General features: G+C 33.5%; 1 protein-coding gene across 2 annotated transcripts in view; it reads left to right on the forward strand.

Moving 5' to 3' along the window:
- The first annotated feature begins 1,961 nt into the window (after positions 1-1,961).
- Positions 1,962-17,025, forward strand: part of foxo1a (forkhead box O1 a) — a 90,277-nt gene continuing 75,213 nt past the window's right edge. For both annotated transcript variants that reach the window (XM_056473918.1, XM_056473919.1), the window contains exon 1: positions 1,962-2,765. In XM_056473918.1, the coding sequence (XP_056329893.1) occupies positions 2,214-2,765 (552 nt within the window). In that variant the 5' untranslated portion in view covers positions 1,962-2,213. The remainder of the gene's footprint in view (positions 2,766-17,025) is intronic.

The following is a 17,025-nucleotide window of genomic DNA, read 5'->3' on the forward strand; positions in this document are numbered from 1 at the left end:
AGTTTTTTTATGCAGACCCATATGATGTTTTGATTGTAATAAGAGAATAAATCCCCATTTGATAATTTTACACAATTTAAAATTGAATGATGATAATAATAAAATATAATGAAGCTTGTATTGATGAAAAGTAGGCCAAATAACTGAAACACGCATTAATAATAGGGATATAACTAGCATTTAGATTTGTTTTTGAAACATTATATATATATATATATATATATATATATATATATATATATATATATATATATATATATATATATATATATATATATTGTTATTAAATCGTATTAAAACATTTTCCTGCCAAGTAGCACCGTTTTTGTGTTTGCAATGTGTACATTTATTTGAAAACAATGTATGTAATTGAATTGAAATATATATTTTATAGTTAATTCATTTGAAAACAATAAATTAAGCCTGTATTGATGAAAAATAATAACTGAGGCATGGATTAATGTAATATCATAACTAAAACGTGTTCATTTGGATTTGTTTTTCAAACGTTTTGCTAAAAACTTTTAAAAAACGTGAGGTGCTTTATTGGCGTCAATATTTCAGTGAAGACCTTTAATATAGAGCCTTTTCACTCCAAAAAGGTTTTATTTATGTATTTTAAAAGCATATTTTGATTAATAAAATATTCAAACTTTCCACTAAAAGTTTTTTGGGGAACCAAAAATGTTTTTTTTTTTTTTTTTGTGGAAATGTTGCAGAAACTATGTTGGAACCTTTTAAAAAAATGTCTAATATCGAATTACTTTTAATTTCCATTTCAGATTTTTCTTTTTATTAAAAAATATGAATTAACTAAGTAGAATACAATTTGATATACTGTTGAAGTCAAAATTATTAGCCCACCTGAATTATTAGCCCCCATCCCCCCTTTTTATTTCCCCCCAATTACTGTTTAATGGAGAAAAGATTTTTTCTTCAACACATTTCTAAACATAATAGTTTTACTAACTCATCTCTAATCACTGATTTATTTTATCTTTGCCATGATGACAGTAAATAATATTAGACTAGATATTCTTCAAGACACTTCTATACAGCTTAAAGTGACATTTAAAGGCTTAACTAGGTTAATTAGGTTAACTAGGCAGGTTAAGGTAATTAGGCAAGTTATTGTATAACGATGGTTTGTTCTGTAGACTATCGGAAAATATATTGCTTAAAGGGGCGAATAATATTGACCTTAAAATGGTTTTAAAAAAAATTAAAATCTGCTTTTATTCTAGCCAAAATAAAACAAATAAGACTTTCTCCAGAAGAAAAAATATTGTAAAAATTTCCTTGCTCTGTTAAACATCTTTGGGAAATATTTAAAAAAGAAAAAAAAATCTAATAATAATCTAATAATTCTGACTTCAACTGTACTTTTATTCATTGTTTTTGTTTCTTTTATTACACAACATGACGTTTATAAAAATGCATTTATTTAACAATAAACTGATGCACAGGTCAAAGGTAAATTAAAGTTAAAGTTAAAGTTAGAAACTGAAGCGTAACTGTTTCTAAGATGGTGGTTTGCTATTACCATGTTATATAAGTAACAATCTCTGCTTTAATACCCAAACAGAACTATTCGTAAAACCGCAGTGTTTAACAAAAACACCTTTGTTGGGAACTTATTTTAGCGGACTGTTTCTGTTTTGTTTAGTTTTTTTCTTTGATGTGGCTTATTTTGTTCCAAAAAAGGGAGCTGCGATTGTGTTCTACATAACCAGCACAATACAGCCAGAAAGCCACGCGGTCAAAAACGCGAGTGTTTTGATGACTCCCAAACTCCCTGAAAGTTTGTTTACTAGTTCTGAAAGAACGAAAATATTGCTTGTTTCGCTTTCAAAAGCGCGCCTGTGATTGGCTGTCCGCTCCTGTCAATCATACACAGGGGCGGCGTCAGCTGACATATGATAGTGAGTTCCAGTAAGCGCACTTGGAGTTTTTAGTTCACAGACATTCAACAAGCGACAGCAACAGGACTCTCTCTCTCACACACACACATACTACAGGACTGGATATTACAAAACTTCACAACAACATCAGTCTGACGCACGCTACGACTTCGAAATCGTTCCCAATGTAACTCAAGTCAGTTTAACTAAGTATCCGCAGTTCGCTTGTGTTTACAGTTTCGCGTTTCAGCTCTTATTTTCGCTTGACAGTCATATGTGACATTTTAAGAGGCGCACAGTATTGCTGGTACCATGGCTGACGCAGCCCAAAACCAGATGGTGGAGATCGACCCGGACTTCGAGCCGCTGTCCCGGCCCCGCTCCTGCACTTGGCCGCTGCCGCGACCCGAGTTCCCGAACCCCGCCGCCGCGGACTCCAACACCTCGTCCCCGGCTCCGTCCGTCAAACAAGAGCCCTCCAGCACCGCGGACTTCATCAACAACCTCAGTCTGCTGGAGGAGAATGAGGACTACCCCGACCAGAAGCCTCTCATGCTCTGCGGCGAGTTCCAGTGCCAGGAGAACTGCATTCACCAGCCGCAGATCCCGAGTCAGCAGCAACAGGTGCCCGTGCTGTCCTCTCCTGTGGCCGCCGCCGCCGCTGCCGCCGCCGCCGCTCAACGCAAAAGCAGCTCGTCCCGGCGCAACGCCTGGGGAAATATGTCGTACGCGGACCTGATCACCAAAGCCATCGAAAGCTCACCCGAAAAGAGGCTCACCCTGTCTCAGATCTACGACTGGATGGTGAAAAGCGTCCCATATTTTAAAGACAAGGGGGATAGTAACAGCTCCGCGGGCTGGAAGGTATTTATCTGTTCATATCTTGAGTTTTGGGGTTTAAAACTTTTAAATGCTCATTGAAAAGTGGCTCACATTGTCTCAAATCTACGAATGGATGGTGAAAAGCGTGTCTTATTTTAAAGACAGTGGTGACAGTAAGCTCCGCGGGCTGGATGGTGTTTATATTTATTTTCGTTTTCTGAGTTTTGGGGGTTTTAAACTTTTATTGACGCGTTTTGGTTGCCAAGGTTCCCGTTTAGTAGATGCGCGCCCCTCCAGCTGTTTTGTAAACAAACGCGCCCCTCTTGTCGTGCCAACGCTTAGTGTCGATTTGTGCTGCCCCGTGTGGCATAATTTCTGCGCAGATTTACGACCGAATGGTTAAAAGCGTCCCTTATTTTAAAGACAACTGAGGGGTAGAAACAGCTCCGCGGACAGGAAGGTATTCATCATTTCGTATGTTGAGTTTTGGGGTTTTTAGACCTTTAAAGACGCGTTTCGGTTGCCATGGTTCTCGTTTGGCGGATGCGCGCGCCCATTCAGCTGACCTTTTTGAGGGATGTAAACAATAACAATGGTCCTAACGTGTTTCCTGTTTTAGATTTTTAATTTTCATAGCTTCTGGAAATCCAAAAGGATCCACACATCGATAAACAAATGTTATGACAAGTGCTCACATTATAACAGAACTATTTACAATTCTGAAAGAGCTTGACAACAAGCAGGAACCAGGCTCGCAGCCAGCCTGGTGAAAGGGGTGGTTCTTCTTCACAAAAAGTGAACATTTTTGCACTCATACGCTTCATTTTCTATTCAATTATGAGATTTAAATACTGCATTTAGTGACATTTTAGGCAGGATTTTTTTTTTTTTTGCTAGATTAGTCGGATGGTAATCATTACCACACTTTAGTTGATGTACCAATGTATTTCCTAAAGATTTACAATAAAGAAGTATGAAAAATACTTATTTATATAATACAAACTTATTCCTTATATATCATTTGGAGAAAAAAAGCAGGAATCTGTTAAAGTTTTACATTTAAAACTGTAGCTTCTTGTCATTTATAACGCAAATAACAAACTGACCATAACATTCGACTGGCCCCAGTCAGAATTTGGCTGTTCAATAAAAAAAAAAAAACATAAAAATAAAATAATAATGATAATATAATGTAGAACTTCACGATTTTTCTAGCCTCTTTTGAAAGAAAGTACATTTGAATATTCATGGATAACAACAATTGCCAATATATATTCAAATTAATGTAGTAATGGCCACTTTTGGTGCTTTATACTTTTTTTATTGGTCATTTTTGTTTCAAGAATAAAGTCCAAGATTTATAATAAAAGGTACTTATGTTAAAAAAAGCTGAAATATTTTCTCTATTTAAAAAACAATACAAAAGACTTCTCTTACATCAGATTATAAAATTAAAAATTTTGTTAGGATTGGCCAAAACTTTTGTCACGCTGAAGCGACAGCCAACAGAGGATTCCACTTGGTCTTAAAGCCTTTTTGATGGGTTATTTTCGCTATTTATGTTGGCGTAGCAGTCAAAATCGTACAAATGAGCTTATGTATGGGACAAACTCTGGACCTTTATCTTCCAACCTGGTTACGGGCCTGGGAACTGTTCATGGGCCAATGATATCGGCATATTGAAATGGTTGTCGTGCCAACACATGCTGTCGATTTGTGCTGAGCCGTGTTGCATAATTTCTGCGCTGATCCTTCACTTATTGTTTTAGGATTGTCATGGGATTGTCAATGCTCTCCATTCATTGTCGTGCAGGACAGATGATTGCCTCTCATTACTCGCAGCACATGGTGAGGTGGTTTTGCAGTCAATAGCTCAAGTGCTGCTGACCCATGTCACATGACAGGTCCCGAGTAACAAGTGCCTGCTGACAACAGGACTTGTTGGATCTTTGCACATTCTCCAGGTAGAGGTTTGTTAAAGTTTGAATGAATCCAACACCTCTGTTACCCTTAGACCAAGAGCTTGTAGGACGTAAGATTGCTAGAAATACTTCTAAATTGTTATTGTTGTTCAAAATTGTTTATATCATGCGTTTTACTTTCAGACTGATATTGCGTAACGGGATCAGTTCATGTTTTTGGAACAAATACAATTGTATGCATGAATGCGAATGCAAGCTTTTAACTAAAGTTGTAGCAATGAATTGTAGAGCACGACTAGATTTAACGAAAGAATACGAAATAGAAATAAAATAGATGTACAAATACAAAATGGCCACCTCAAAACTGAAATATTTGAAAAAAGATGAATTTACGAAATTATTATAGTTGTATGAATTAATAAAATAATTGTGAACGTATAACTACAATATATAATTGTATATATATGAACTAATAAGAACTTATTACTGAAGTAGTTATATAATAAATTCCCATTAACTAAAATTGTTGTACGAGTCTGCAAAATCGCAAACTTATGACTAAAATAATATATGAATTAATCAAAAATGTGAACTTATCAGTAAAAAGTTGTACAAATGAATATGAATGTGACATCTCACTACAAAAATAGCTGAAATGAGCACTTCATAGCTAAAATAAGTTGTTCGAATTAATTCAAAATCACCACCTCAAAACTAAAGTAGTTGTACAAGTTATATGAACTTTATACAATTGATGTATGAATACATAAAAAAATGTGTACTAATAACTAATAGGCTGTACAAACGAATATGAAATCACCATTTTATCACAAAAATTGTTAAAATCAGAACTTTATAGGTGTTCGAATAAATACGAAATCACCACCTCGTTACTAAAATAGTTGTTAAAATAGTTGTTTGTAAATAATTGTTGAAATCATAGCTTCATAACTAAAATAAGGTGTTCGAGTTATACGAAAATCTGACTTTATAACAAAAATTGCAGTATGAATTAATAAAACAAATCAAGTGAATACGAAATCACCTCTTCGTAACTAAAATAAGTTATGCGAAAATTATAATTTCGTAACTAAAATTGCTGTATGAATGTCAGATTTTCATAGGTGCTCGTATAAATACGAAATCACCACCTCGTTACTAAAATAGCTGTACGAGTTACAAGCAAATGCAACTGTACTACAAAAATTGCTGAATGAATAAACATTGTGTACTCATAGCTAAAAAGTTGTACAAATGAATATGAAGTCGACATATTAATACAAAAATAGTTGAAATCAGAACTTCACTACTAAAATAAGTTGCTTGAGTTATACGAAAATGCAACTTTGGAACTATAATTGCTGTCTGAATTAAGAAAATAGAAATCTAATGAAAACGAAATGTCCATCTCGTAACTAAAATAGTTGTATGAGTTAGGCAAAAATTGCAACTTTATAACTAAAATTGCTGTATGAATGAATAAGAAATTGAGAACTTATCACTGAAATGTGTAACAACTGAATATGAAATCGACATATTAATACAAAAATTGTTGAAATCAGAACTTCATAACTGAAATAAGGTGTTCGAGTTATACGAAAATCTGACTTTATAACAAAAATTTCAGTATGAATTAATTTAAAAAATCAAGTGAATACGAAATCACCTCTTCGCAACTTTGCAAAAATTGCAACTTTATAACTGAAATATAAAAATAAATTGTGTATTTATAACTAAAAAGGTGTAAAGGTTAATATGAAATCACCATTTTATTACAAAAATGTTATGCGAAAATTGTAACTTCGTAACTAAAATTGCTGTATGAAGGAATAAAAATTGGGAACTTATCACTAAAAAGTTGTACAACTGAATCTGAAATCGACATATTAATACAAAAATTGTTGAAATCAGAACTTCATAACTAAAATAATTTGTTCAAGATATACGAAAATGCTACTTTATAACTAAAATTGCTGTCTGTATCAATAAAGAAAATTAAAAGTATAAATCTAATGAATATGAAATCACCACCTCATAACTAAAATAGTTGTATGAGTTATATGAAAAGTGCAACTTTTTAACTAAAATATAAAAATAAATTGTGTATTTATAACTAAAAAGGTTTAAAGGTTAATATGAAATCACTATTTTATTGCAAAAATGTTTGTACGAATTCACCACTTTGGACCTACAATAGGAGTGTGAAAAAAAAAAAATTCCCAAAACAGTATGACATTGTATACATTTATACGAAATCCTTCTGAAATAACAGTTTTGGTATATTTGCTCTAATTTGTAGTCATTTAATAAAAATAATCATGTTGCTATATAATTGCCTTAGTTGCTATATAGTTGCCTTATATATTTTTTCCCAAATAAAGAATCATACAGTTTCAATTCATACAATGAAATAGCCACATTGATACTAAAAATACTTTATTTATTTATTTATATTTATTTATATTTATTTATTTATTTATTTATTTTTTATTTATTTGTTTATTTATATATTCATTTATTTTTATTTATATATATATATATATATATATATATATATATATATATATATATATATATATATATATATATATTTATTTATTTATTTATTTATTTATATATTTATTTATTTATTATTATTTTTTTTTTTTTACATTTTTTATCAATTTGAATTCAGGAGTCATCAACAGAACCCATTTTCGTCTTACTTTCGATGCATGCTATCCTTCTACTGACACACAAACAATAATAAAAGTTTTAAGGGTCACAAAAGGACAACACACACCCTTTTTCCACACCCTGATACTAGAGTTCAACATAATCCTCGATGACCCACATCCATAGGACTGCTCTCTGATTATGTTTACGTGCCATTAGGAATCAGTTCAGATATGCAATAAGCTGGAACCCAATAAATCAATTCAGGTGACACGCTGTTGCACCACTGCTGATTCACCCTGGCAACCGGAGAAACAGGCAAACACTGGCTTTCCCCTCCATGGAAACCTCGGCGTTAAGTGGCTCCAAAAAGTTGTGTTGTTAGGTGTAGCGCATCATCACAGAACACGCTATTAATATCCGCCGGATTAACTGTCGATATACCCGTCTGATGGTTGCCAAGTATGCAGGCATGGCGGTCGACGCATGCAGGCCAGATCCGCTCCACCCTCGGCTTCATTGTGTGTCTGTATGCCAGCATTCCTCCATTGTCACGCTTTTGTGCGTCTGTTGGGGAGGCACTGAATGCGTTTGGGAATACAGTTGAAGTCAAAATAATTAACTCTCCTGTGAATTCTTTTCAAATATTTCCCAATTGATATTTAACAGAGCAAGGAAATTTACACAGTATTTCCTATAATATTTTTTCTTCTGGAGAAAGTCTTATTAGTTTTATTTCGGCTAGGATATAAGCTGTTTTTAATTTTTTAAATACCATTTTAAGGTCAATATTATTAGCCCTCTTAAGCAATATTTTCTTTGATTGTCTATAGAAAAAACCATTGTTGTACAATGACTTGCCTAATTACCCTAATTGGCCTTATTAAGCTAATTAACCTAGTTAAGCCTTTAAATGTCACTTTAAGCTGTATAGAAGTGTCTTGAAGAATATCTAGTCTAATATTATTTACTGTCATCATGGCAAAGATAAAATAAATCAGTTATTAGAGATGAGTTATTAAAACTATTATGTTTAGAAATGTGTTGAAACAATCTGCTCTCTGTTAAACAGAGAATTGGGGGAAAAATACAAGGGGGGGCTAATAATATAGACTTCATCTGTATATGTGAGCAATTCCAGTGTTATGGAAATGACATTTGCAGTAAAAAACTGACAACATAAAATTCACAAAGAATGCAAATGTTTACAGTTTGCTTATATTTTCTTTCCAAAACAACTAACTAACTCTAACTGAGTTAAAGGATCAGAAAAAATATCTGCAAATGCATTTTATATTTTAAACAAAGAAAATAAAAATGCGTTACGGAAGAGACAAAAAAAAGTATATTACAGTACATAACATACTTTGCGAAAAATTCTGTGAATTAAACTGGCTCAACCCTAAGTAAATATGCTAATCAAAAGTATAACAGTTGGAAAAACTTAGTTTTATTTACCTTTATTTGAATAAATAATAAATCACCCCCTATTAACTAAAACTGTTGTATGAGTTTGCCAAATTGCAATCTTATGTCTAGGGCCAGACGGAATCTGCGGACGTTTTTTGCTATTTTTGCTGAGATTTTTGGTAAAAATTTGCGGATTTGTGCAGAAATGTTTTGGGAGTATCATAACTAAAATCTTAATACTGTATGTGAAATAAAAGATAATAATTTTAGAACTTTTATTTAATGTTTAAAATGCAAATCCATTTAGATTCACGTTATTTGGTAAACAAAGCAAGTCTCTCATATAATATCTCTATCAAAAGACAGAGAATATTACTTTACAAACTGTATTGTAACTAAATCAGATGAATATTTTCATATTAGTCAATAATATCACTGTAATTAATTTAAAAACTGAATAAATCTAAATTTACACACATTTACTCAAGTAAATAAACAGAATTAATGATGGGCTAAAAATCTGCGGAATGCTGCGCGCAGATTCAGTGTGGGCCTACTTATAACTAAATTAGTATATGAATTAATCAAAAATGATTTGAAAATGATAAACTTATCACTAAAAAGTTGTACAGCTATATAAAAACAAATATGAATTCACCGTCTTATTACAAAATTGTTCAAATGAGCACTTCATTACTAAAATAAGCTGTTCAAATGATTATGAAATCACCACCTCGTAACTTAAAAATAGTTGTATGAGTTATACAAACTGTTTATATTCTGATCTGTTTTTCGAAAACATAACATATATAACACACACTCACTGGCCACTTTATTAGGTACACCTGCCCAACTGCTTGTTAACGCAAACTTCTAATCAGCCAAGCACATGGCAGCAACTCAGTACATTTAGGCATGTAGACATGGTCAAGATGATCTGCTGAAACATCATGAAAGCGTGGATCCATCCTGCCTTGTATCTACAGTTCAGACTGGTGGTGTAATGGTGTGGGGGATATTTTCTTTGCACACTTTGGGTCCATTAGTACCAATTGAGCATCGTGTCAACGCCACAGCCTACCTGAGTATTGTTGCTGACCATGTCCATCCCTTTATGACCACATTGTACTCCATCTTCTGATGGTTACTTCCAGCAGGATAACACTCCATGTCATAAAGCGTGAATCATCTCAGACTGGTTTCTTGAACATGACAATGAGTTCACTGTACTCAAATGGCCTCCACAGTCAGCAGATCTCAATCCAATAGAGCACCTTTGGGATGTGGTGGAGATTCGCATCATGGATATGCAGCCAACAAATCAGCAGCAACTGCGTGATGCTATCATGTCAATATGGAGCAAAATCTCTGAGGAATATTTCCAGTACCTTGTTGTATCTGTGCCACAAAGGCAGTTCTGTAGTTCTGAAGGCAAAAGGAGGTCCAACCCAGTACTAGATAGGTGTACCTAATAAAGTGGCCAGTGAGTGTATGTAACATATTTTCCATAACCAGAGTTAAAGTATCCGAAAAAATAAATTAATCTGTAAACACATTTAATATTTTAATCAAGTGAAATAATCTTGCGTTACTAAAGTGATCAAAAAAAGTATGCATGTTTACGGGAAACAACAAACTTAGTAGAAATTCTGTGAATTAAACTGTACAAACATAAAGAAATAATACTAATCAGAAGAATAGTAGTTTGAACATATGTTTGATTTGACATTTTTGCTTTTATAAGTGCTGTGTTATGGAGGTGACATCCGTCCTTCACGAATGTGACAGTAATAATAATAATAATAAATAATTTAAATAAAACAATGCATTTTATATTTAACATAATATTAAAATGTTTATTTAATATGTTCCAATTTATAAAATATTTATGCTAATAATAATAATAATGATGATAATAACAATAATAATTATTATTATTATTTTATTATTGTTATCATTATCCTTAATTGTTATGCAATTTAAATGTAACTAAACAACAACAACAACAACAACAACAGTAATAATACCAGCAACAACAATACATTGTAAATAAAATGATGCAGTTTGTATTTAAATACATTTTACAATGTTTATTTAATGTCCATGTGTTTGTTTATTATAGATTATTTAGTCTGATAATATTAATCAAAATAATAATAACAAAAATAATAACATACACACATATATATAAGTTTTAATTGACATTTTTGCTTCTATAAGTGATAAAGCTGTGTTATGGAGGTGACATCTGTGCGTTACGGATGTGACAGATGTAAAATTGGCACTTGTGTGACTTTGATAAATCCAAAAATATAGTTTAAAAATGTTGACAGAGACAATTGAGTGTTTTTACAGCACTGTAAAATACTAAAGATCACAAAGACCTTAGAAAGGGTTTCAATAATTTGGCGTATTTGACATTTGCACTGGTTTCATTTGCTCTTTATTTATTTAACTTGATAAATTTCTCACCCATGATAATGACACATAATTCTTGGTATCTGGCTGGCATTCCCAGTGTTATCTGATAAAGCCAGTGTCAAATCTGTGAGTGTTTGTGTTGTGGTTGTAAAGCGATAGGATCTGCTGACTGATTGGATGCTCTCTGTGCATGTAACGATGCACATTATTTTTGCGAGAGGGGCGGTACTATTTGATTTTATTCGGATCTTATTAATGTCTCTCCAAATGAGTGTGCTGCTGACTGAAATGAGACTCTTGGGTTTGGAAAATATTGAGAGGGTGATGGGTTATGAGAAGATTTGGTGAGAAAATGACTGATATGTATTGATGTTAATGGTGGTCAGGGTTGCTTGTCTTGATGTGTGTGTTTGCTTATGGTGGCACGTTGAGTTGTTTAGGTGAATGGGTTTTTAGTTGTCAAGATATTTGATCTCAGTGGCTGATAATGTAGCTTTTGCATGACACTACCAAAACAATAAAGATTAATAATAAAATAATAACAATAATTATCATAATAAAATTTCTTATTAATTAAAATAACAGCAATAATAGTAATAATAATAATAATAGTAATAATAATAAATAATGTTAAATAAATCAATGCATTTTAAATTTAAGATAATATTAAAATGTTTATTGGATATTTATAGCAGTTATATCAGATATTTGATCTCAGTAGCCGATAATGTAGCTTTTGCATGGTACTATCAAAAAAATAAATAATAATAATAAAAAAATATATAAAAAAATAACAACAATAATTATTATTATAAATTGTTTTATTAATTAAAATATCAGCAATAATAATATTAAATAATTTTAAATAAATCAATGCATTTTAAATTTAAGATAATATTAAAATGTTTATTTGATATTTATATAAGTTATATCAGATATTTGATCTCAGTGGCCGATAATGTAGCTTTTGCATGGCACTACCAAAATAATAATAATAATAATAATAACAACAATAATAATAATCATAACAACAACAACAATAATAATAATAATAATAATAATAATAACAGCAATAATACTACTACTAATAATAATAATAATAATAAATAATTTTGAATAAAACAATGCATTTTATATTTAACATAACATTAAAATGTTTATTTAATATGTACATATTTATAAAACATTTTAACAAATAGTAATAATAATAATAATTATTATTATTATTATTGCATTATTAATTTTATTATTGTTATTATTAACCTTAATTGTTATGTAATTAAAAAACAACAACAATAATAATAACAACAGCAACAACAATACATTGTAAATAAAATGATGCATTTTATATTTAAATACATTTTACAATGTTTTTTTATTGTCTATGTGTTAATTTATTATAGATTATTTAGGCTAATAATAATAATAATAATAATAATAATAATAATAATAATAATAATAATAGTAATAATAATAATAATAAGCAAAAAATTAATAATAATACAATAACAGTAAAAACAGCAACAGCAACAATCATTCAGCAGATCCTATCACTTTTGTAACCACAACATTAACACTCACAGATTACACCCCTAGTAGTAATTACAGTAGAAAACCGCAAATTCATAATATGCAGTAAGTTACTGTACACGTTTTAAAATTACTCACAATGCAGTGCATATTACAGTAGTGACCTGTACAGAATGTATGGTATTTTACTGGGCGTTTTTGTAAGTAAATAACAGTAACATTGCAGCAAAGTCTAACAGTGATAGTCCCTCTCGCTGGTTAATGTCAGCCTCATTAAGGGGCAGATTCTTCAGTCTAGGCTACTGTACACAACTCCCACAATCCGCTGCAAACCAGTTCCAGTCAGTGTTTTTGCGAACTTTGGCTTGTGAAATGTACACGGTTACAGATGTGCTTAAAGGCTAACTGAATGGTCACGCTGGTTGTTTAGTGAAGGGAAAACAGTTCAAAGGAAACCAAGTGAATACCAGCCCCTGAATACACATTCCCCAGTGACAAAATGAGATAAATCTTACATTTACTGACTTTTCTGAGCTGTTTATGTGTGAGTGTGTGTGTGAGTGTGTGTGTGTGTTTTCATTTGATTATAATCTGAATCAAAGTATGAATATTTGTGTTATAGCAGTAGTTAATGTCATGTCGGATCCACTTATTGTAAATAATATAAAATTGACCTTAAAATGCTTAAAAAAACAAACAAACTGCTTTTAATCTAGCCGAAATAAAACAAATAAGAATTTCTCCAGAAGAAAAAATATATTAGGAAATACTGTGAAAAATTCCTTGCTCTGTTAAACATAATTTGGGAAATATTTGAAGAAAAAAAATTCACATTAGGGCAAATAATTTTGACTTCAACTGTACATATTGGAATAATAAGGGATGAATTCATTCGTTCATTTTCTTTTCGGCTTAGTCCCTTTATTAATCAGGGGTCCCCACAGCGGAATGAACCGCCAACTTATCCAGCATATGTTCTACAGAGCTGATGCCCTTCCAGCTGCAGCCCAACACTGGGAAACACCCATACATTCTTGCATTCACACACACACACACACACACGCACACGCACACGCACACGCACACACTACAGCCAATTTAGATTATTCAGACCCAGCCGGAGCTTGAACCAGCGACCTTCTTGCTGTATCAACCCACTGCGCAAGCTTGACACCCTAGGTATTAATAAAATAAAAAAAAAAAAAATATATATATATATTATTCAGGCCCATTTTATTCAGAATTCTGGCCCATTTCAGTGAATTAAAAATAAATAAATGAATTGAATAATACTAATAAAATAACTGAAATGAAATGAAATCTGAATAAATGAAGTGTATGTATATAATGTCAAATTACATCCTGTAATATTGCTTGATTATATGAAATAAATACGTTCAACTGTTTTAAATGTATTATTCATTGGTTCATTTTCTTTTCGGCTTAGTCCCTTTATAAATCCACAGCGGAATGAACCGCCAACTTATCTAGCACATGTTTTACGCAGCGGATCCCCTTCCAGCTGCAACCCATCACTGGGAAGCACCCATACACACTCATTCACATACATACACTACGGCCAATTTAGCCTACCCAATTCACCTGTACCACATGTCTTTGGATTGTGGGGGAAACCGGAGCACCCGGAGGAAACCCACGCCAACACGGGGAGAAAATGCAAACTCCACACAGAATCGCCAACTGACCCAGTCGAAGCTCGAACCAGCGACCTTCTTGCTGTGAGGTGATTGTGCTACTCGTGCTGCAGTTCTAAATGTATTAAATAACAGTAATTCGAATACATTATATCTACTAAACATAACACAATATGGTAACGTGTATAACTATGGCGTATAACACAATTAATATAACTAATAATAATTAAAAATACAAATAAAATAGCATCTTTCTCATCAAACATTCCTTTATAGCAAATAAAATTCTGAATAATTGAGCAATGTAATGTTATGTGTATTTATATAGCGCATTTATAGTGTTTGGCTATACACCCAAAGTGCTTCGATCATGAGGGAGGTCTCTCCACACCACCACCAGTGTGCAACATATACTTGGATGATGCGACGGCAGTCACAGGGCAACGACGCCAGTGCGCTCACCACACCCCACCTATAGGGGGAGTGGAGAGACAGAGCCAATTTGGTGGATGGGGATGATTGGGAGCCCAATGGGAGAATTTAGCCAGGACTTTGGGGTTACACCCTTGCTCATTACTCTAAATGCCATGGGATTATTAATGACCACAGAGAGTCAGGATCTCGGTTTAACGTCTCATCCGAAAGACGGCACTCAGTATAGTGTTCCCTTCACTTTACTGGGGCATTAGAACCCACAGAGACCACAGGTTGAGCGCCCCCAGCTGGCCTCACTAGCAGCACTTCCAACAGCAACCTAGTTTTTCCCATGTGGTCTCCCATCCAGGTGCTGACCAATCCCAGCCCTGCTTAGCTTCATTGAGTCTTGGGCTGCAGTATGGCTGTGGCATACTACAAAATATATAATTTAATATAATTTTTTAAGTTTAAATAATAAACTGAATTAATAAATATGATATATTGATTAATAATACAAGAAGTGTGTGTGTGTGTGTGTGTCAGGATGATTGCTTAAATTGCAATAATAATCTCTAATCTCTATAATAATCAGATTCAGACGGACGTTTTCAGTGTTTTTCACTCAACTTTCAGTGAATGACAAACTGCCTCTATTAATAGTAAAAGAACCCAATGAGTCAGTCAGTCAGTCGGTCTCTGAGCAGCTTGACATGATCATTCATCTCTCCTCCACAGAGAACATCATTCACCATTTGTTGAGCAGATTTATATGATTTTCCCCCTCATGTTCGGGTTTCAGAGTCTGATGTTTCTCTGAAGAGCTCAACTCTTCAGTTTGTGCATGTGTTTGCTTGTGAAAGGTTCCACGTGTTCCACGAATATCACAGAATTGTAGACATCGAAAGTCAGGGAATTTAATAATTTTTCGTCAACGTTACGGACAATCAGGGATTTAAAAGTTTCACTTCCCATTTGTCAAAATTTCTGATGATGTCAGCCAGAAATACCTGATTTAGTGGCAAATTCTCTCAAAATTGACAGCAGTATTTGCAGTATTTCGCTACAAAAATTTACACATCTTAGTTCAGGGATGGGCAAACTCGATCCTGGAGGGCCGGTGTCCCTGCATAGTTTTGCACCAACCCTAATCAAACACACCTGCTTGTAGCTTTCTAGTGATCTTGAAGACACGAATTAGGGTGTTCAGGTGTGTTTGATTAGTGTTGGAGCAAAACTCTGCAGGGACACCGGACCTCGAGGATCGAGTTTGCCCATGCCTGGCTTAGTTCTTAATTGCTTTTTCACTTTTTCTCCAGTCTTCTCTAGTGTTTTTAAACTGCCGGTTGGTTTTTTTTTTCTTTTAGATTTATTTTTGGCCTTTTTGCCTTTATTAGACAGGACGGTATTTAGACAGGCAGCGAAGTTGGAAAGAGAGAGGGAGGTAGGGAAATGTCCTTGAGCCAGGATTCGAACTCGGGACGCCCTGAGGTGCTACTGCACCATATGTCGACGCGCTAACCACTAGTCCATTGCGCTGACCTGGTTGGGTTTGATCAGGTCTGTGTTGTTCCTGCATCAGGGCTTTTTCAGCCATTGAAAGTCAGGCAATTTTATTCTTTTATTTTTCCAAGACTTAAAAAATCTGATATTTTTGTTTGTCATTTATAATTCTTTCCCAATTATCAAAATTTCAGATGATATCAGACAAAAAATAACTGATTTGGCAATATTTGCATAATTTTTTTGCTTTACTACACAAATTTACACATCTCACTTCTTCATTGGGGTGGCACAGTTGCTCAGTGGTTAGCGATGTGGCCTCATGGCAAGAAGTTCTCTGGTTTGAGTCCTGGCGGGAGTAGTTGGCGTTTCTGTATGGAGTTGGCATGTTCTCCCCGTGTTGGCGTGTTTTTTTTTGTCCGGGTGCTCTGGTTTCCCCCACAGTCCAAACACATGCGCTGTAGGTCAATTTGAGGAACTAAATTGGCCGTAGTGTGTGAATGTGTGAATGTGAGAGTGTATGGGTGTTTCCCAGTACTGGGTTACAGCTGGAAAGGCATCCGCTGCGGATACATATGCTGGAATAGTTGGCGGTTCATTCTGCTGTGGTGACCCCTGATAAATAAGGGCCTAAGCCGAAGGAAAATGAATGAATGAGTTCGTCATTGCTTTTTTTTGACCTTGGTCTGTAATTGACATGCAGGTTTCTCACTGTTAGAAACAGAGAGAAAGTGTTTACCTGTTTACTCTGTAAAGTGTACTACATCATATTTAATATGACTGTTAAAAAAA

This window comes from Danio aesculapii, chromosome 15, assembly GCF_903798145.1.
Source record: "Danio aesculapii chromosome 15, fDanAes4.1, whole genome shotgun sequence".
Taxonomy (NCBI): domain Eukaryota; kingdom Metazoa; phylum Chordata; class Actinopteri; order Cypriniformes; family Danionidae; genus Danio; species Danio aesculapii.